Source organism: Parasteatoda tepidariorum, chromosome 11 (assembly GCF_982258835.1).
Source record: "Parasteatoda tepidariorum strain Cologne lab strain chromosome 11, Ptep-v5.0, whole genome shotgun sequence".
In the NCBI taxonomy this organism is placed as follows: Eukaryota; Metazoa; Arthropoda; class Arachnida; order Araneae; family Theridiidae; genus Parasteatoda; species Parasteatoda tepidariorum.
Genome location: NC_141765.1, coordinates 75,057,265 through 75,080,055, shown reverse-complemented (window position 1 = coordinate 75,080,055; position 22,791 = coordinate 75,057,265). Strand labels below are relative to the sequence as shown.

Sequence of the window (22,791 nt, the reverse complement as noted above, 5' to 3'; positions counted from 1 at the left end):
ATAATATCCACCTCTATTTATGACCACTTTTAGGATTCACGGAATTTTTTCCATACACTTTGTGTTGAAGAAATTTGTTAGGAGTGACCATCAAAACCTCTCTCAGTGACTGGGCAAACATTTGTACCAAATGTGTATAAATTCAAATAAGGAAACCAAAATAAAAAATATTGACGAAACAAATAAGTAGATTAAAATGTATTAAAAATATTTGTGTGAGGCTATTATTAAGAAAGGTTTTTTTGATGATATAACCTCATGTTGCAGTCAGAGTGCACTAAAGACGATGTTGTCAATGCTAGAGTTGAAAGTTACATTAGAAAAAAAGTTATTTTAGAAAAAACAGGCATCTCAAACAGACTTCTTCTCATCTTTTAAAGCTAACTAATTTCTATGATATAAAATTAAATGCAAACTTCAACAGACAACATAATTGTTTATTTATTTAAAATAGCGTTATCATTCATAATCAGTAGATTTGTTTTTACACTTAATTATATCAGTTGTGATCTTTTTATAGCCACTAAATTTTATTTATCGATCCCTTTTTTGCTTGATGCCAACAGAAATGGCATTTCCGCACCAAGAAAATGACACTGATTAAAATTAAAATAGTTTGTGAAAAACCATGTACCTTAGATAATAATTTGGAAGTCAATAGAGGTAACCTCTAAGAACAAACAACCTCCATCAACGACCATTTCACTGTGGAACAGAGAGGGGTTGCTCCCAAGAAATTTTAATGTATATTCTTAAAAATGCAGGCATTTGTTTTTCTACTTCTAGCCATTAGTTAATACTGTCTATGATGATTCCAAAATGTCCTGACAAAAATTTATATTATTGCAGGTTGTTTGGAATACTTAAGACATTCAAGAGAATACTATCAATTAATTTTTGAAAATGTTTAAACTGACATAATTAAGAAAAAAAATTCCTTGATTTTATGTAAATGTCACAGGATGTGTATTATTTTTAAAGCTTGCTTAAAGGTGCTTATTTTTGATTTACGTTCTTTAAAAGCAACTAAAGGTGCTTTTTTTAATTCAGGATTTGTGAAAAGTGTCTAATTTTCTATTTTTAAAACAGGAATTTTTTCTTTGCAGTGTCGATTATCGTTCTAAATTACGAAAACAGCATGATTTTCACAATTTTCTCTGCAATATTTATCAGAAACTAGTTCTTTTATCATAATTATGTAAAGTTTTTTAAAATATTTTTGAATTTTGTTGATTTTATGTTTATAAATTAAGAACTCTAAGTAATATAAAAAAATAATTCTTATTACTGCACTGATCCTAATTATGATTTTTCTGGAAAGTGATTAAAAATATTTTTAAGTGCTTAAAAAGAACTTAAAAGGTGCTTATTTTTTGTTGAAAAATCTAGCTATGCACACTGTATCAATGTTTATCTTTAATAGAAATTTTAGAAGAATGAATGAGTTTTAACTAGAAAACTTTTTGGTTCAAAATGAGGTATCAAATGCAGTATCACATCTTATAGATATTAGAATTGGCATGTATTTTAAGTTTAAAATTAATCAGTTAAATTTAGTTTTCTCTAGATTGTATTATCATTAGCCTTATGCAAATTAAACAAAGTAAATTCGTCGTTATGTGATGCTATTTTCTATCACATTTTGGTATTACATGCTCTCATGAATATTTTATTTGTCATCATTCTTTCCTCGTGTTTATTTATATAAGGTTAACTATTTGATATATCTTTCATACATTATATTATGTCACAGCTGTTATCAAAATATGTTTAGTTCAGTATATGAATAAAGAAAAACAATGGAAATGAAGCACAAATAAAGATGCAGAATTAGACCGACTGAAGTTTCAGTTTTACAAACAAAAACCTTCCTTAATATGATGTGTAATCTCAAGTATGATCAAGCAGGCACATTTTTACTGTTGCACAATCTAATGGTTTCATATTATACCTTACAATTATATTCATCAATGAAGTTTAACATTTGACTTTTAATGCATTGGTGCAACATATTTCAAGATTGTGCATAGCTGGAGAAAAAAATTAACAATAAGGGGAAAGAACTAATAACTTCTTAGATAATTCTTAAAAATTATTTGAATCGGGCAAATATGGTGCAAATTCAAAACATCATCCATTGTAAACATTTGATTGATATTTCATCTTCCAAATATTGTTCATTAATTAGTATTTAAGTATTATAGAATATGATTTTCTCCTTTTTATTTTTATAGAGCTAAACATTATTTGAATGCAACATACTATTGATTACATAATAGAAATGAAATTTCTTTTTATCAAATATGCCTTTTAAAAGCATCAAATATGATGTCTTTTGAATAATGTGTTCAATTATGCTATACATTATTTAGTACTTAACCAGAATAGAGCTCAATTCTAAAACTACCGTATATATAATATTTTTTTTAACTGGATATAAATTGATGACAAGTGCAAAAAATAAGTACAGTAGGGAACCGATTATCCGGAACGGTCGGGACCATCGCTATTCCGGATAACTGATTTTTCCGGTTTTCTGAATCGCTACAAAAAGCCGTTTTTTTTATTGTTAAACCAACTAAAAAAAATTTTTTTTGGAAATAAACTTAAAAATAAAAAAATACGATGAAGTAATACACTAATGAGTATTTCCATAATGATGGTAAGGTAAACATCTTTAAAAAAAAGAAAGAAAAATCGTAAAATCTCATGAGGAAAAATTTTTTTTTTTTTAAAATGGCGAGAAAATTTATCGAATTTCGTTCCGGTTGTTTGGTTTTCCGGTTTTCTGATTTCCGGATAACGGGTTCTGTACTGTATATTGGTTAAGAATTCGTGTAATCTTGAACCGTAATTCACTGTAATTACTCTAAAATTTTTTTCAGTTCTAAATTCATGTTTATGCTTAAGAATTTAAAGATTCTAGAATATGGTTTTATCCTTTTATGATTTTTTAAAATTAAATAAGATTTGAACATCATATATGATTGGTAAAATAAAGAAAATGAAGATTCTTAACCCTTTGAAGCACACAAACATAAATTTTCATATTTTTCTTAAAACTAAGCTATTGGTTACAATGCATAGGGTCTAAAATAAGGTAAATTGCATTTAAGAAAAATTCTGATACTACATTGACTCCCATGGGGGGTGGTGGTTTCAGAGGTGTTCCACTGTGCACATAGAACATTTTCATGTAACAAATATTTTTTTAAATTTGTTTCATAACATTATGTATAATTATTTTTTACATTATACAATGATGTATTATTACAATTTATCTGAGGAAATAAAAATTTTTATAAATGCGGAAATAAGTAAATAAAATTTATTATAAATGCGGAAATAAGTAAATAAAATTTATTATACTTCTACTGACAACTAGTAAATATCAAAAGCTAGCATTCTTTGCTATAGTATAATAATATTGTGTCCTTAATTTTTCAGCATTTTATATGATCAATAAATTAAGAAATTAAGGATATTCTGATATTTTTATAAAAATTAATGTGAAGATTAATAAGATAAATATAAAATAAAATGCTACAAAACCTACAAAAATTTTAAAAAAATTACTTGAAATGCTGTGAAGTTGAAAATCAGGAATATTAAAATAATAACGCTGAAATATCTTGGTGCGATTCATAATATTTGTCATAAATAAAGGCAAGAAATAGAAAATATACTTAATATCATTAAAGTGTAATATCACTAATTCACAAAGAACGCAACTTAAAATTTGTTTCAGATAAGAAATTTGCAATTACCAGTCTTATATTTTCATTATAGAGACTGTTCATTTATAAAACTCATGGCCCACATCTCATAATTATCTATCACTGTAAAATATATGTTTGAGGAATAAAATAAAGCCTAATAAATTGTGAATCACTTCACTAGCTGAGTTAGTAAAGGGGAAAAAAGGGCAAAGACATGTGTTGGAGAGAATGTTATCTCCAACTCTAGGTGCACGGTGGCATCACTCAGAAACCAACAAAAATAAATGTAAAAACTGAAAGCTTTTCTTAAGAATTTTTATAATGGATAAATGTGTATGTCAAGAGGAACTCAAATGACAAATCTGAGTGATAACTTTAAATTATTTTTCGAATTTTATTTGGTAAAAATAAATAAATTTAAACTATTGAAAAAATGCATTGAAAAAGTTTTATTTTTCTCAATGAAAGTTATAATTTAAGTGTATTGCTGCCATCTATTAGTTATGGATTGAATTTCATTATGGAAGCTTTGGTTTCACAGATTGACCTACTTGCATTTAGAATTTTTTTTTTTTAAAAAAGAGTGGTTTTGATGTTGTTGTGAGTTGAAGGGTTGATTAAAAATGTCACACGACAGCATGAAGTTAGCAACTATTGAATAGTGTTCTGTTATGTTGTGCATGACATAGAATTTAACGAGAATATAATGATTTAAATTAATTCTGATAAGTGCCAGAAATAAGTATTATTGAAAAGATCATACAATTTTAAACCATTATTCATTGTACCTGCTTCATAATTAGTCATGTTATATTGTTATGTATAAGTATTTAACAATCTAGGATATGATTTTATCATTTCATGATTTTTGTGAAGTTAAGTATCGCTCAACTGTGAACATTGAAAATTAAAGTATTTGATGTGTTTCATCCTTTATGAGTTGTAAATGGCTGTGCTGAACATACCATGATATTAGCAACTGATTTTAATTTACAACTTATTCATGATGAAAAACAATGCCAATTGATTTTTCAAATGGTGGAGCTGGTAGCACTTTCTGAGCACATTAGCACTTTCTGAGGCAATGCTGCTAGTCAGACAACACTTAATCCAAAGATGTTACAAACCACTAGATATGTATTACTATTTGTATCTAAAAGTTCACCGATTTTTAACTACCACTATTTGAGCAATAAAAAAGACAAAGTATGCCTCCTAAATAAGAATACACTGTCTGAGGTTGCAGTTGGTAATATGTTGCCTGACTGAAATTTGCAACCGAAATTTGCTGATCTGCAAAGGGTTGAAATATATTTAAGACATTTGGGGGTATTGTATACTTGACTATTAGGAGTTTATTTCAGGTGCACTCATATGATTTTTTTTTTATCTCAGGAACAGTGAGAAGATTTCTTGAAAAATATGGTTCCTCTTTTGATTTAATTGTTTTCGCTGTTGAAGATGTTGATGTTGGTATTTATGAACTATTAATGCCTTTATATTACCCACGATCTAAAGAGGAAGAAGAATATGCTTTATATTATCTCCCTAGTGATGTTGGTGGAGAAAATGGGGAAGCTTATATCCCTGAAAGACAAATGAGAATAGTTGATAGACCTTTCAAACCAAATGATGGTAAATATATTTTGTATGCTTATGTTGATATTAATAATAATTGTGTAAAAACACATGCAATCTACAGAGCTCATGAGAAGTGAATAATTTGATGAATAAGAGTTTTTGATAAAGTTTTTAGAAATTTTTAGAATCAGTAAATTTTTTTAGAAAGCTTAAAAATATTAAAAGTAAATTGAAAAAAAGTAATAAAAAGAAAAATTTTTTCATCAAAAAAAAGGTATCTTTATTATGACTTTGGATATTGTTAATATTTTTTGGAAATACAAAAACTAATTTATTTCCAAACAGCAAGCTAAAGTCGTTTTGAAATGTTTATTTTTTTCTGTTCAAAATAATAGGAGTTATATGAAAATGTTGTTTATAAATAAGAGTCTTGTGGCATTTAAGTGACATTTTGAAAAAAATTAAATTTTCAGAGTTACAGAATATATTCTGGGTTGTTTTCAGAATACTAACCTGTTAACTAGGGAATAAATTTTTGTTCAACTTGTTTCACTATGGAGCTTTTCACAGTTATAAGTATTGTCATCACACCTTAAGTAATCTCCATGAGGAAAAATGTCATGCCCATTGCAGTACGCTTAATCCATAAAAAAGTGGACATATTGATACAAACTTTAAGTTCCTTCAATATATTTGAAATTTTGAATATTAACTTTAAAAATATGTATTATTTTATATTTCAATGAAAAGGAAGAAATTTTTTGTCATTAACTTGCTTATTTTAATTTATAAAGTGACATTATGTCTGTTTGGAAAGACAACCAAAAATCTTTGTTTCATGGTCTCGTATAGCTCAAGTAATTCTGCAAATATCTTAACTCATCTATACAATCTGATAGCCTATTATTGAGAGTGTTTGCCTGAAGAAAAGTGTTAACTTATTTTCATTACAAATGGTAAGCATATTTAATTTTACTCTTAATTATTATTACATGCACCAGAAGTTACATTTATATCTGCACAAAAAAATTTCTTTAAGTGTAAGTTTTGATGCTTTGTATTCAAAAGCAGTTTATGAAGTTACTTTGAATTACAGAAACAAGAAAATTTATTATTTTTAATTAAAGTTATTATGCATGTTTGTATTGAGGCTGTGACATATATTTAAAGTCTCACCCGCAGATTCATTTTAAATTAAATTCAAATAAAATTTAAACAAACTATTCAGAAAATTGATGTAAAAATAATATGCTGGAAATTATGTAAATGACTACAGTAACTATACTCTTTGAAGTAGTTGTGTGAACCCCACTTAATAAATCAAAATTAGCCTCATTTGAGAATGTGGCATTGCATACAACTGTTTATTAATTTAGTTTAGATTGATAAGTTGTAGCTTCTTAAGGAAAATCTTTGTAAATGATATATGATTAAGAAAATAAATTGAAGCGTAAGAATTATCTTAAGTAATTTTTTTTAATTATACAAGTATAATTGTTATTTTATAGGATTTTTAATTTTTATTTTTTTTAAATAAATATAATATTTGAAGCAGATTTTTTGTTTATTTTTACTTAAATAGAAAGAAGGAATAAGAAGAAAAAAAAGAATTATTGAAACTGTTATTTAAGTGCTTATAAAGTTAGCATAAAATGTATATACTGAGTTTGAAACTAGATAAAATTTATAAATAAACTTCTTTTAAGATTAAAAATTTTAAATCATTTTATAAAAATATTTAAAATTTGTTAAATATGTAATTTTAAACTTTTAGTGTTATATTTATTCATTTTATACATTAATTTCTTTTTCAGAAGGAGTAGCTCGAAATGGTCATGAAATTCTCGTAAAAAGATTAAGGAAACCCCTTAAATATGCAGACTATCTGGAAAAGATGTTTTGACACATGTTTCTGAATCTTGGACAATAACAAAACTGGAGGAAAATTGTATCACAATATTTGAGAGAAAGATTTCGGGTAGTATACTTGGTGGTGTAAATGAAAACAATAACTGGAGAAGGAGATTTAACTTTGAACTGTACAAGATTTATAAGCAACCCGATATTATTAAAGACATAAAAATAAATATAATGGATTGGATGGCCCGTGTGATTCAAATGAGTTATGACAATACAATGAGAAAGATAATGCTTTTTAGTCCCACTGGAACAAGAAAGCATCAAAGGCCGCGCTTGAGATGGGCTGACTCTGTGGAGTCTGTTTTTCTTGCAATTAATGAAAAGAATTGGAGATAAATCGGAAGATGTTATGGAGAAATCTTCAGAGGAAGGCATTGCGCTGTCTGGACAACTATGATGATGATCTAGAAAAGAGAAGGGAAGAGACAAAAGCAAGGAGGAAAAAAATTTAAACAAAAAAACAGCCAAGAAGGAAAAACAATTAAATTGGCAAAAGAAGAATAAGAAACAAAGAAAAATAATATTATTACCTACTGTCTCATTTATTAATATACTCGTTAAAAAAATTCGCTTTTTATCTATTTGTGTGTGTCATTATTTTGTTAATCATACAAGTCATATCCTCAACAGGATATCACACTTCCAACAAAAACTTTGAATATTTCCTACACAAGCAAGAAATGAGAAAGTAAATTAATTTTTTTCATAGAATAATTATTTAAACGTTATTGTCTGACATAAAAGGAGCATAGTTCACACAGTTGTTATAATTCACAGAATTTTGAGTTTTAGTTCTGAAAGATGCTTTCAATTATATGCAAACCACGGTTAAAGTTTATACAAAATAATAGTTGGATTTCGAAAAAAAATTGTGGTTGAAATTAAAGAACTACTTGTCACAAACTGTCACAATTTCATAAGCACTTCCCCCTTCTAAGCATGACATAATTTATGGATGAATCCTAGAAGATGAATTGCAATTGCAAATTATAATTACCAAGAATAACTTAATTACAGCATCATCTAATATTATTTTCTCAAACCTTTCAAAACAATTTTCATGAAAATTTATCCTTTCTGAAAGACTTGGTAATACCACCTTGTTGTCTAATTTCAAAAGTCATAATTGCCAAAAATACATAATTTAGTAAAAATTTTAATAGAAAAACTAATAATTTAAATAAATAAAAAACATATTAAAACATATATTAAAAAAATACATTTGCGCTGACTTTCAACATGTTTTCAAATGAATGTTTGATAACTTGAAATTTTATTTAAATTTTTTTTTTTTACTTCAAATTGCTTTTAAGATAAATTTCTTTTAAAGAAATAGTAAATTCTGATGATAAAATTTATTAAAAGCTGTGCTTAGATTGGGCAATTTAATAATTAGCTACATTTTCAAATTGTTAAGGATGTGTTTTTGAGGAAAATTGTGAGAAAAAGGGGCGTTGCTATCAAGTTAAAACTTCTGAAATATGTTAAGTATCTATCTGGAAACAGTACTTAGGATTAGTTTGAGGTAAAAATTTCTAAATTATAATAATTACATTGTAACTGTATTCATAAAAATCATTATAATCTTTCAATTCAAAAACTCATTTATATTTCTTTCCTTTGATATTAAAAAAAAGTACCAGTAAAACAACAGGAAAAATTAATTCAATGATGTAGCTGTATATTTACTAATATTGTAAATAACTTTGCATTATTCGGATTAGTTTGCATGATGTGAGTATTAATGAAGAAATATTTATCATACTAGTTTCAAATTTCTACGTGATTGTGTTTCTCATTAAACATGTTTTATTTTTATTCTTTTTTATAAGCACCTTAAAATATTGGATTTAGCAGATAAACAATGTGACTGATATGATATGGTATCTTAGTACCAAAACTTAAAATTATTATGACTATTTTTTGGTAATTCGGGGCAGTTTTAAAATCTGCCAAATGCATAGATTTAACTTAAAATAAATTCTTTATTACTCAAAGTTTGACAAACTAATTTTTGTCATCCAAATATCAGATAATTCTCTAAGATAATTTTTTAAAAGAAAAGTAATTAAAATTGAAAAAATTTTGGTTATTATAAAATACTTTCGTGCCAAGATTCTATGAACAATTAATCTCTCCGGAAATTTCTTAAAATTTTTCTATTACCTTTACAATTTCTCATATAAATGAAATTTGTTATTTCAAAATTTAATCTAAAATTTAAAAAAAAAGTTATTTGTTCAATATCTAATAGCTATTTGTTGTAGAAAAGTAATTCTGTTGTAGTATTTAGAGTTGTTGAATATTTTTGAAAATTTTTCGTCAAGAAAGGGTTGCAAAATAGCAAAAAATGAATCTAAACTTAATTGAAAAAGTTTGGTTTTAACTTTATGTACGTTTTTCTTTTATTGTATGAAATGCTGAATTAAAAAAACTATTGTTTTTTTTCTTTTTTGTGTTCACAAATTTTTTTTTAAAATGTGCCTTCCTTAACAAAAATGGCTACTATTGATTGGTTTTAATGAAATTTTTCCTTTTCTAAAAGCAGGAAATACTAAAAAAAAGTTAATAAAATACTTTAATTTTACATTAATATGATATTTTTCTTTTTTTGATTCTGTACCTAACTTTGTATCTGATATGATTAAGTTTTTTACTTTCTGTTTGTATTTTCAAAACTATCTTTGCTTATTTTATAATAAAGTTTCTTTGTAATGAATACTGCATAAAATTCTGATAATGGCAATAAATTTTAGAAGTTGAAGAAAGTGTTGATTTAGCAGCAGAGTTGCAATCCTCTGTGTGTATTGGCAAAACAGCCTTTGCAAAAATGCATGGTGATTTGGATAGGCATCGCTCAGTAACTAATAAGAATTCTGCTGATTCATGGACATCTGAAGTCCAAAGAAAAACTAAGTATGGGTAATTTATATTTTTATGGCATTTATTTTCAGGATGATTATATTATCAAAAGTTTTTCCTAAACATTAAAAAGATTTAAATTGAATTTTTACGTTTTAATTTTATTTAAATTAATGATTCATCATGTAAGCACACTGGCAATCAATTTATAACTAGTTTCAAAAATTGGATATTATGTAATAAGTTGCTTCAAAAATATAGAAGCGCTTAGTTTCAATGATAATATTAATATTATATAACTAATATTATAGCTAACTAATACCTTTTAGATTATTTGTCTATTATATATACCTTTTAGATTATTTGTCTATCTTATTATTAATTATCAAGAATAGTGCAAAAATCCTAGAAATGAATCTTGTAGAACAAAGAAATAAAAAAAAAATGTACTTAAAATTAAAATATAAGATTAAAAGAAAGATAAGAAAATGTACATAAAATTTATCAATTTCAGTATCCAATAAACTTTATACTTTCTTTATTGTCATTCAGTTCCTATTTCGCATTAGGTTTTTCCAAAACCTAATAATGGAACTGTCCATAAATCACCAATTTCATGTTTATTATCATTTACATTATTACATTTCTGTCCCTGTGCTATTTCGCCTGTATAATTTCCTATAAATTTAAATTTGAAGAATCTGTGAGCCAATCCATTATATGTATACCATTGTTGATAAACCATTTATAAGTTTTATTTGCTCTATGACTAGTGGTTTCCTGCTGGATATGAGCATGAAAATTTCTAACTTATAAAAAAGTTGTAATTAATGTTGAGTTGATATTTTATAGAAGTTACATGTTCTGTTTAAATGGGTTTTACTACTTGAATTGAAGCATGCCCAAATGATGATATCTCCTTATTAATGCTTACAGTAAATTATGAATGTCATGCATACAATTTTGAGTAATCGAGACTACCCACACTAAATTTTTTTATCACTTTGTTCTATTGTCATCTTTATTATAAGTACCAGTAATATTGTGCCCAATGAAGTCTCCTAACAGTGCAAAATTACTGAAAAATTGCATGACCTTTCATTTTTACTATGTGGAATGTAAGGATATTTCTTTAAGATGTATTATTATATTGGATAAATTAATTTCTGGTAAACATGTTATTTGTCTCATATTTCTTTAAGAAAACTCAAGTTAGTACGTTTCTTCAAAAAGTTAAAAGATATTGTTTCACCATATATAATTTAACACAACTTGATGAGTAGGTTTGATGAAATTTATATATTTTAAGTCTAGTTCCTATTTCTAATTAATATATCTACTATATCCCCAAATAAGTATCGTCAACTCAAGTATGACAACTGGAGTTGTCAACAAATGTCCCCTTACAAATTTTAACAAGCTAATAGTCCCCTTTCACTAATGCTTTTGCGAGCTGGCATTTTTTATTTAATCAACTGTGTCAAGGTAAAATAGAAACAAAGTAAGAGAGATGGAGGTAGGAAGAGGTCTGCTAAATGAATAGTAGAAATAAGAAAAAGTGCTTTGTTTTTTGAGGATTATTCAAGAGGATGAGGGTGCTTAGTTTTGTTCTATTCTTTAAAGAAGCAAAAATGGTTAATGACATAAGAGACAGATGTGAGAAAAAGAGGAAGGGCAAATAAATAGCGAAAAGAAGCGAGGGAGCTTTGCTTTTGTCAAATCTTTCGAAGTATAATGCAATATATAATATAAATTATAGTATGATTAATAATATAAAGTATAATTAATACTATAAAAATAAATAAAAAGTTTTTAATCAGATAAATAGAAATATAAACTTGTTGATATATAGCAAATCTATTAGTCATCAACTGTCTAATTAGTGCTAGTGAATATAATTTCCATAAGATTTTGATAATGTGATGAGTGTTTTGACATTTTTGATAATGATTCAGATTTTTTTTTATGGTTTTGAAGTATATATAAATTTGTAATAATTATGTTCAATTTCATCATATTTATATTTTTTTTAATTAATTAAATTTGTTTATTGTTAATTTCCTTCCGATTGTGCGATCATTTTCCATAAAAAAAAAGGTAGCAAAACATATGTGATAATTAAAAAAGTTGTTGAAAGTAAGACAAAGTTAGAAAACCTTATTTTTTAATTATATTTTTGAAATTTAATTAATCTATTTGTGCTATACATTATTTATATTTCTCATTACCGTTATTAATATTTTCAACATACATCAAATCAAATATGCTGATTTTATAATTTCACCAATTGTACTATGTATGTGTTCAACCCCCACAAAGAGAAGTTTTTCATCGAAATTTGGGGAGGAGTATAATTAGTATTTTATGGTACATCTAGTTTTTCCAGATAAGTTAATTAATTTTACAACCTATTTTTAATTAAAAATTAATGGAAATAATAATATAAAAATAAAAAGTTTTTAATCAGATAAATCGAAATTTAAGCTTGATATATATCAAATCTATTAGTCATCAACTGTCTAATAAGTGTTAGTGAATATAATTTCCAGGTCTTTGAATTGTACTGCATTTTTAAAAGTGTTGTTGTTTACTCCTGATAGGTATATAGGTTAAGTATTTTATGAATAATTTCCATTGATTTAGTTTTATTTCCATTTCTTGTTAGGTCTAATTTTTTTTTTATCCTCTGCTTCTAATAACTTAAATGTATCTGCAAGCTCTTGATATACTGACAAAACCACTGTCACCAGCGAATGCTAAGGTCTAAGTTTCTTATTAATGTTTTTCTGATGTCTTTCTAGAAATAGTTCCTTTATAGAAAAACCATTAATTACATAAGATCAAAAATTCTAGGGAAACACAAAAGGTTTTGCAAATGTTCGTTTTAAGTTAAGATTAATCATTACTTATGATTATTCCAAATCATTACTTATTACTTTTTTTATTCAGATTTTACAATTTCCAATAAAAGTTTAAAAAAATAAGTTCCTGTAATTCACTGTGTAAATTACTCTAGATTGGTTCACTAATTTAGATTGATTATGATCAAATTTCGATTTTATCTGTAAGTGTTTATTAAGTTAAAATGCTTTTTTTATGCTCAGTTAATACTTATTTCAGAAACGGAGTTCTGTAGTTAAAATTTTTTTTTAAACAGAAATATATATTGTACATTCTTCTTCTATCTAGATATGAGAGATTACTGCGTAAAGCTAGAAATGAAGATCTTCGGTCAATAGCAAATTTAGGTTGTTTATATCACAGTGGAGAAGACAGATTTGGTAGACCAGTCGTTGTATTTATTGGTAACAGATTTAAAGTTAATCAAGTTGATTTGAATAAAGTAAGTATGCAGTAAAATTTTTAAAATTATTTTGGAAACTTTTTTTGAGTAACCTATTTTCTGTTATTTAATCTGTTTGTTTTGTCATTCTATTTTCTGTTATAATCTCCAAAATAGATCTAATTTTTGTTGATGGCGGATAAAACAAGACAACCTGATTTACCCAAAATTTAGTCATTATCAGATATTTTGTAGGCGATGGGATTTCATTTCAGACCGCACTTTGCAAATTTCGTTGTAAAATGCAAGTTTTCCGATTTAAGTCTTTCTTCCATCGAAGCCGTGATAATTTGAAGCAAGTTGAACAATTTGCCAAAGTGTCGATTTAGCTAAAATTCTGACAATGTAGAATATTTTGTCTGTGTTGAGATTTTGATTTGATTTTGACTGGTTTCCACTTTGTCAGAATTTCGTCGAAGACCCGACTCAGCAAATCTTGGAATGTAAGTTTTACCGATTCATGTCTTTCTTCCAAGAGTTACTCATCTTGATAATTTTGATATAAGAAAACCAACAAACTGGAGTCTAGACTTGGCTGAAATCCTGACATTGTCAGATATTTTGTTGTCAGCTGGATTTAGATAGATTTCAACATTATCAAGATTACTTCCATATTGAATTTTGTCCCATACTCTGCAAATTTTGTTGTGAAATGAAAGTTTTAGATTCAGGTCTTTCTTAAAAGTGCTAACCAGCTGTGATAATTTGAAGTTATATGACAACCAAGCTAAAATCCCTTCATTGTCAAATTGTCTAACATTTTGTTTGTGTTGAAATTTTAATTTAGATGGATTTCAACTTAGTCAGAGTTTGCGTTCAAGATGACTTTGCAAATCTGTTGGTGCATGATCTGTTTTTCGATTCCTGTCTTATTTATTAAAAGATTAATTTTTTTAAGCTAGCAAATATTATGTATAAGATTTCTAATTGACAATGGCAATTTTCATTGACAGTAACAAGTTTCTCCTTTTTCTTTTTAGTTATGTGATGCACACTTTTAATTTTTCATTATAAATATTATTCGTTGCTTTTACTTATAGAAATATATATTGATGTTGTTGTATTAAGCTTGATAAGTTAGCAGAGCATTTTTCATTTTTAAAACAAAACCAGATTAAATTTGCATAGTAAAAACTGCTAAAACTTTCATTTTTTATCCCTTGCATGAGAATTTCTTCTTTCATAATTTAAATGGCAAAATTACTAGCAATATTTTCAATATTTTCTTATTTTTTGAAAATGAAAGCATAATTTATCTTATTTTGTATCAATTTTTGATAGAAGACTGTATTTGTTGATTATAGATGAAAATATGCTCTTAATTAAAACATCTTAGCTTATTGGGAGATTATTTAGCATTTAGTTTAGATAACTGATATGAAAATTTTGGTTTTAATTTTTTGTTAAATTGCTAAATAAATTACTAATTTTGCATTTTTATTTTGTCTAATCATGAAATATTTACTTTTCAAGCAAATCGTAAAAAGGGGGATTAATATTATTTTAAATTGGGACCCACTCTAGGTGAAAATGTCCCAGAAATTTAGAAACCCTAGGTCCCAAAGATCTATGCTTTCCAAAGTCTTGCAGAATCATTGGTAGTTTATGTTAGGGTGGGGTGTTACACTGGAAATTTTTTATTTTGTTTTTAAATATTATTTATTTTAACTTTATGTTTAATAGTTTATATGCCTATGTCAAAAAGTAAAATACTATTTTTTTATGTCTTTTGATAGGCTGTCATGTATTTAGTTCTAACTTTGGACTCCTTAGTGCAGAAAGACTATGTTGTTGTTTATTTTCACACACTTACATCTAATGAAAACAATCCTTCATTGACATTCCTTAAAGATGTATATAGTGTTCTTGAATACAAGTATAAAAAGAATTTGAGAAGATTTTACATAATTCACCCAACATTTTGGAGTAGAGTAAGTATATGAAATATTTTGTATTTATCCCTTACAAAAAAATTAGGTATTTTTTAGGTAGAAAAGAGGTATTTTTATAAGGTGTTTTAGAGGTTAAAATAAGGTATATTTGCTGAGGTTGAAATTAGGCATAGTTTAACTTCATATCTACCTGAGGTGTTTTATTTTATACATTATGTGTTTAATGAGGTGTTTTATTTTATACATATATTATACATTAAGTTAGTAATTTAACACCTTAAGATATAATTTTTCAACCTAAAGTTGATAAATAATAACTTAATAGGTGTAAAAGTAAAACACCTCAGGTCGAAATAAGGTTTTTGTGTGCTCACATTACAACCTGTCAAACACCATAGGTAATAACGTCATTAATATAATTAACCTCAATGAAGTATAAAATAAAAAACTTTAGGGTTGGCAAATAATACTTTAAGGTGTGAAATAAAATACCTAAGGAAAATAATTCTCAACTTCCGATAGGGGTAAAAATCAAGCAACTGAGGTTGAAAGGAGGTTATGTCAGGTAGAAATGAGGCTATTACAACCTATTCACATACCTTAGATATTTAACAATTTCTATGAAGCACTTTCGATTGGTAAATAAATAACTTAAGATATAAGATAAAATATACCTAAAATCAATAATTAAAAACTTCTGATAGGTGTATGAGTAAAACACCTTGGTTAAAAATGAGGTTACGGTGTGCACCCTTGTCAAATATCTAGATAATTAACAACCAATACTACCTATGTCTAATACCTAGATAATTAACAATAGTTGATAATTAACCTCTATCTGGTATAAAATTAAGCACCACATAGAATATCCAAAGTGTTTAATTTTATATTTCTAAGAAGTTGATTATCTACTTTATATGTTTGGACGACCAAGGTTATAGTGCCTGCATATCACAATCTCCCATCCACCTGTAGTGCATCTTTCTTATAACATAACCTAAAATTATCTCCTAATAGTTATTTAATAATGTTTGCGACTTAGATCACCAGCTTATGTTGGTATGAAAAAAAGCATATAAGTTTCCATTGAGAAAATTTGAGCTTTAAACAAAACCAAAAAAAATTTATTTTTTTAATTATATTTTAATCTTAAATACAAATAGCTGACAACCTTGAAACCAATAAAATTGTCCACTTCTGCTTAAAAGAATAACAAGGTAATTGAATTATCTAATGCTATAAATTGTTTTAAATAAATTAGTATGATGGTTCAGGAAATCTATTGTTACAAACAAGGAATTAATATCTATTTTGATTTAATTGAAATCATAGTGATTAAAATTGAAAAAAAACCCCTGTATTTTATGTAAATAAGTACAGTTCATGTACTTATTTACCTAACTAACATTCTGCACTTAACATTTATACAAGAGGATGGAAATCTACTTGTCTAATTTTATCAGTTTTCAGAGACATGGTATTTCATATCAAATAATCCATAAATAAGTCAGCAAAGGAATTACTCTGTATTCAATTCATAGTATGGATAATTTTCTTTAAGTGTGATAGATGTTACGAAAACAGTCACACTTACATCAAATTTATGTTTCAACAAAATTTTTTTTTCTAAAAATGTGGAGTCTTTGGCTTTTATGATCTAATAGCTTTTTAGATGAAAATTACTGCCAGTTAAGAGATTGTTTTCCCTAGGACAAGGGTATTTAAGAGTTTATTAATAGAAGACTGCCAGGTATTTTGAAAATTGTGTCTGCTTGGAAGAATGTCTGTATGGTGAGGTTTGATTGTATACATACAGTTGCCAATCCTACTTTTTCCTGCTATCTTGTTTTAATCAAATATTTTCTTAGTTTTTGTACATTTTAGTACCTAATAGTTAGCGCGAAATTTATATTAATTGTTGAATCTACTTGATTTTTTGCTTTTCAAGTTGACAGCCATATGTTTATATTAAAGCTTTATATCTGTGTAATAATACAAGCAATTTAATGTTTCTGTTTATTTTTTTTTCAGTTGATGTGCTGGTGGTTTACAACATTTACGGCTTCATCAATTAAAGACAAAGTTCAATTATTAGGGGGAATTGAATATCTTTATTATCTTATTCCACCTGATCAACTAGACATTCCATCTTTCATACTTGATTATGACTACAAAGTAAGTTTTGTAGAATTTCTTTTTTATCTTACAAATGAAATAAATAAAACCAGTATTGTTTACTGTAATTTTCCTATTTGTTTTTTTGCAGGTGAATGGGGTTAGGTATTGTCAACCTTCTCAATCCCCAACAGCCTGAAAACAATGTGCCAGTTATTTTTAATTCTGTGAGATTAAATATATATATATTTGTATAACCATTATTTTTCTTAAATTGAAATTGTTACCAAACTATTTTTATAGAATTAGTATGTAAATAAATTGTTGAAATATATTTATTACTAACTTATGGTTTTCAGCATAATATTTGACATTTTATACTTTTTCATTAACAAACTAATTCAATTACTCTGAAGAAATTTTATCAGATGGCCAGTAATTAACCTTTTACTGTGCAGTGTAGCCAGTCTGGCAACACTTCTAATTCAACAAATATTACAAATCACTAGAAATGTGACTTTCTTCCCCAAAGCTTTTTGGCCCGTAACTTTTTATTCTGTAATTCAATATAAGGTGTTAAAAAAAACCATGGTGGTTATAGTAAAGTCCATAAACCTTATTTTTTATCGGCAATAAAACTTCTAACACACTCCAAAATCTCCAAAGTTAGAATTAGTTTGTTTTAAGGGAACTATTTTCTTTGTAACATTTAAAAAAAATTAAGAGGAAAATAATAAAACGAAGAAGAAATTAAAAAATGAAAATTTACCTTAAGTCATTAACCAAATTCGTAAATGACGACCTCATTATCATACAAAGTTTATTTGTTGTAAAATAAATGATAAACCATGAGGAAGAAAGGTAGTTAACAGAAAAGCAGTGCCATCGCATGTTAATTTAAAAAGAAAAATCCTATGAAAATTTAAAGAAGATTTAAGAAAATCTATGTTTTGTTACTTTGAAAAAGAATTAGGTGCTGAAGGGTTAATTATGTTGCTGGCATATGCTCATTTTATATGTAATCTTTAGTTGATGAGCAATCCTCAACATCAGATATGGAAACACTTCCCGACTCTCTGATAATTTTTCCTGAATTTGTTATTCCGCTTTATAAATCTGTCTAACCAGCCATTGGAGCACATAAAAGTAGTCTCATAAAACGGCTTAGCAAATTCATCAGCTTTGACTTGAAGCATTTGTCCAGATACTGGAGGATTGCGGCTTCTTTGAATGCTGAACCATTTAAATAATGAAGGAAACAAGAAAAAATGCTTGTTTCTATGTTACATTTTATGGATGGTTTAAAAAATCGGTATATGTATTTATTTTGAAGTAGAAATTTCAAAATTATTACAAAAAAATGAAAATAAATCAGCAACGACAGAAAAAAGTTCATAATATCCAACTTCCCCTCTTTTTTCATTCACTATATTCACAAAAAATAGCATACGTGTGAAGCAAGGCACAGGGGCGAACATTTCTTACACTATATCCGGGAGTTCACTTTAAACTGTGTTTAAAATTTAGCTGAATAATGTTTACACTATTGTAAAATCGAAAACTTTATATCAATGTAATAAAGAATCTTGTTTAAATTTTCACCAGTGAGGTCTTGAATATTCTTTGCAAAAACAAATTTTTTAAATGCACAAGTTTTCTTTATGGCAAATCCAATCCATCAATACCATCCATCAATACAACTGCTCAATTTTTTTTTTCTATTTTCTTTCTTCAAAATTCTCTGTACAAAATGTTTACAAATATCACCTTGTTTTTTTTTTTAACCTATTTACAATGTTCATTAAGCATAATCTCTAATCAGAGAAATACAAGCAATGGAATTGTTTCAGACAATAATAATTTTTGTGATAGCAGCATTCTCAAAAGAGTAATTGATGGTAGTCAAATTTTGATCATTAATACTTAAGATAGCTTTTAAAAGATGATGTAAAATGTGCTATATTTTTTCATCTCATTCTCGTTTGCAATTATATGTTTGTACAAATTTAATTTAGATAAAACACAATATTTACTACTTTTTTTTTGATTTTGAAATTTAAATGTTATGTAAATCTTTTTGGCTAAGATTGTTGATTTAGTACAAGGCACCTTTAAATAATTATCGAATTGTTTAAATTCTGACGTGCCCATGTAAAATTATTTTTAAATTATAAAATTTTATTAACAATTTTTATAATATTAGATGCTATCCTTGTTTCACTCCCTGGTAAAATTTCTACAATGCATTTAAGTTTTGCTTCAGATTTTTTTGTTAAGTAATGTTTCAGATACTATAAAAATAAAGTTATGTAAGTATTTATCCATTTAATTTCAATGAAAAAAGAAGTTGGAGAAAATTTATGGAAGTAAGTAATTTGAAAAATTTTAAAATTTTTTCTTTATTGTCTCAATTATTACAAAAAATTACAATTTTTAAAATTCAGGCAATTTTATTTTTAGATTTAAAGAAAAAAAAAATTAAAGTTAAAATTTCCACTCTATTCAAATATAAATATAACTTAATAATTATAGTGTGGTTTTTATTATATAATTTCAGAATATATAATGTATGATGAATGTGAAATTACAAATGGCTAAAGTAAAATGAGAGATGGCTAGAGATAATGAAATTGGCTCATTTCTGAAGAAAAAACTAAGAATACATTTAAAATAGAAAATAAACATTTAAAAATGATTAATGATGTAACATTTATTAAAAAATTCCTTGTTTAAACAAAAAAAAATCACAATTAAAGTTTAGCTACTCAAGTATTATTTCTTAATTAAACTTCAAATATTTATTCAAAAATATTAACTGGACACAAAATATACTTTGGAATAAGAGGGAGGAAAATGGATGGTAGCAGAATTCGGTAATGTAATTCAGTAATGCCTAAAATGACATTCTGAAACTATTTTTCCATGTTTTACTGCTTCACAACAATACAGAAAATTAAGTAAAATCGTATCTCCGAATTATTGTACTACTATCCAAATCTTCCCCCTGTATATTTAGAAATTAAGAACTACCTAAGATAACAGAAAATATAAAATTTAATATTATATAGCATCAAAACCAATGCAAAATAATATCACTGCGAACGCTAGATAAATATTAGTTGTCTAATATTCGTAAAATATGCAAGATAACGTTGGATTTTTCTGATGTTATCTTTTTGATGGTTACCTAATATAAGTTGCTGCTTGAGGAGTGTTATTCTTCGGAAGTCAATGAAAAATTGAACATCTGCATTTGTTGACAAAGAGCAAAGGAAAAACGATACTTGAGTGTGGGATGAGTGGCATTTTGAACGATTAAAGTTGTTAAAAATCTGTTAAATTTACCATGCTTTAGTATTTACGAAAGAGGACAGGATTTATTTCAACATCTAATATTTGCTAAAAATAAATTTCGAGTAATAACTGCGCTCCTTTACTTTTTTTTAAATTATTAATCTGGTACTTCGATGGACTTTGATTGTTTTACTTTTTATGTTCATCTTGCATATGAAGTATGCGATCTGTTCTGGAATGACGAGTCCTATTGAACCATCCGTTTAATTTTAACAATCTTGTTTATACATAAAATGACTTCGCGCCGTTCACGTTTAGTGATTAAAAGAGACTGAAATAAAAAAGAAATTGGACAACTTTTGTTTATTATTTAACAATTTTATCATCTATACTAAAGTTGCTAAATTAAGAAGAGAATTCGTAATTTTTTTTCATAAAATAAATTAGTTCCAAATACATATTCAAATGTAAGAACTAGTAGTTTCATGGAAAGAAATTGTGTTGGTCATAATTTTTTCCATAATATTTTGCTCTTCAATATCTTTTTTTTTTCCTGACATATAAGCAAAATAATTTGCAATAGCAGCTAAACTAAACTCAGCGGCGCGACAGCCTTTGCGGGCCAAGGCCTACTGTGCCTCCAATGAGTCTCACCTACTTAGTTTTAAGAATTTAAAACAATCAGTTCCTCTGATATACAGGGGTCTTCAAATCTTTCGCGCCAGGTCATCATGAACTAAACTAAGCTCAGTGGCTCAACAGGCCATGGAGGAACAAGGCTTACTGTGCGCATCTCAGTTTTCTTGACCTTGGGCTCTGGGGTGCAGGAGCAGATGTTTATGTCAGGTGGTCAGCCGAACGACGCGGAACCCCCAGTGTTTAGTTCCCAAGCATGCTTGGTATTCATTTATCGACCCACTGAAGGGATGAAAGGCTGAGTCAGCCTTGCCCGGCCCGAGGATCGAACCAATAGCAGCTATTACGCATATTAAAAAGCACATGCTTTCCCAACAAATTCTAAACCTGGGTCGTATTTTTTTCAAAAATTAAGTAAATTTTTTTTTTTGTTGATGTAATTTAAATAATTGTAATAATAATTTACTTACTTATTTTATATTCTATTTTATACCGACTTTGAACAGACCCAATTCTGACTTTTCGACTATCAATGTTCAACTCCGAAGACAAGAAAACTCCTGGATCAAGCGTTGGGAGAAGCTCACCTTAAGGGAAGATTTTTTGATGGAACTAACCCGCATTTATGTTACATGGAAAGGAACTCATTATTATCGACCAGCCATCGCTGGGATTCGAACCTGGGTTCCTCGTTGGGAGGAGAGCCGCTCTATCCCTTGAGCCACCGCGGCTCTCGTCTAGTGCTTATTGTAATATAATATCTTAAAGAAAACTATAAATGAAATATGCTTTATGACTTTCAAAAAATGGATGGATGATGACAAGCCTTTTAAAATTTAATTTCAATATATGAAATAATGCCTTATAAACATTGATTTTATATAGAATATTTTTTTTTCGAAATACTTAAAATACAGTCATTATGTGTCGTCAAAAAATTTATTTTATTTTTACAAACATCAAGGTAAGAACATGTAATACAACAAGGATAGTTCTATAACAATTTGCTATTTTGTATGTACTATACACAAGGTTTCATTTAAATGTATACAGATATACATTTAATATATTAAAAATTGATCAAACTTCATATCGGTTTGCAATTATTCAGTTATCAAATGTTTTCTATATATTCCTTTTATTAAGGCTTATAAAATAAATCCAAAAGCAATAGTTAAGTAGCACAATGTATTAGTGCTGTGAAAAATGTATCACAAGTTTGTATATAGCTACAATTTATCAGATGTGTAAACATTCTTTACATTATTTGTAATTGTTGCTATAAATGAAGAGCTTAGTGGAAGAACCGGCTAAGTTACATTTAAGTGAATCTGAGTAAATGAGCGCAAAAGTTTATACATTGCCCCTTTTTGTTTTTTCGTTCAATTATTATATTTTTAGTATGATTATGAAGACATAACTCGCAAAT

General features: G+C 27.0%; 1 protein-coding gene across 6 annotated transcripts in view; it reads left to right on the top strand.

The window, feature by feature from the left end:
* The window catches only part of LOC107440385 (protein GDAP2 homolog), a 32,391-nt gene extending 9,939 nt beyond the window's left edge, over nucleotides 1-22,452 (top strand). For 3 of the 6 annotated variants that reach the window (XM_087154963.1, XM_087154962.1, XM_087154964.1), the window contains exons 6-12: nucleotides 5,115-5,354; nucleotides 9,977-10,136; nucleotides 13,272-13,425; nucleotides 15,162-15,356; nucleotides 17,349-17,492; nucleotides 17,584-17,659; nucleotides 21,869-22,452. In XM_087154963.1, coding sequence (XP_087011089.1) covers nucleotides 5,115-5,354; nucleotides 9,977-10,136; nucleotides 13,272-13,425; nucleotides 15,162-15,356; nucleotides 17,349-17,492; nucleotides 17,584-17,631 — 941 coding nt within the window. In that variant the 3' untranslated portion in view covers nucleotides 17,632-17,659; nucleotides 21,869-22,452. Of the gene's footprint in view, nucleotides 1-5,114; nucleotides 5,355-9,976; nucleotides 10,137-13,271; nucleotides 13,426-15,161; nucleotides 15,357-17,348; nucleotides 17,493-17,583; nucleotides 17,782-21,868 lie in introns of those variants that run through there. The other 3 variants (XM_071187939.2, XM_016053291.5, XM_071187940.2) reach the window with 1 other exon arrangement.
* Nucleotides 22,453-22,791: the final 339 nt, after the last annotated feature.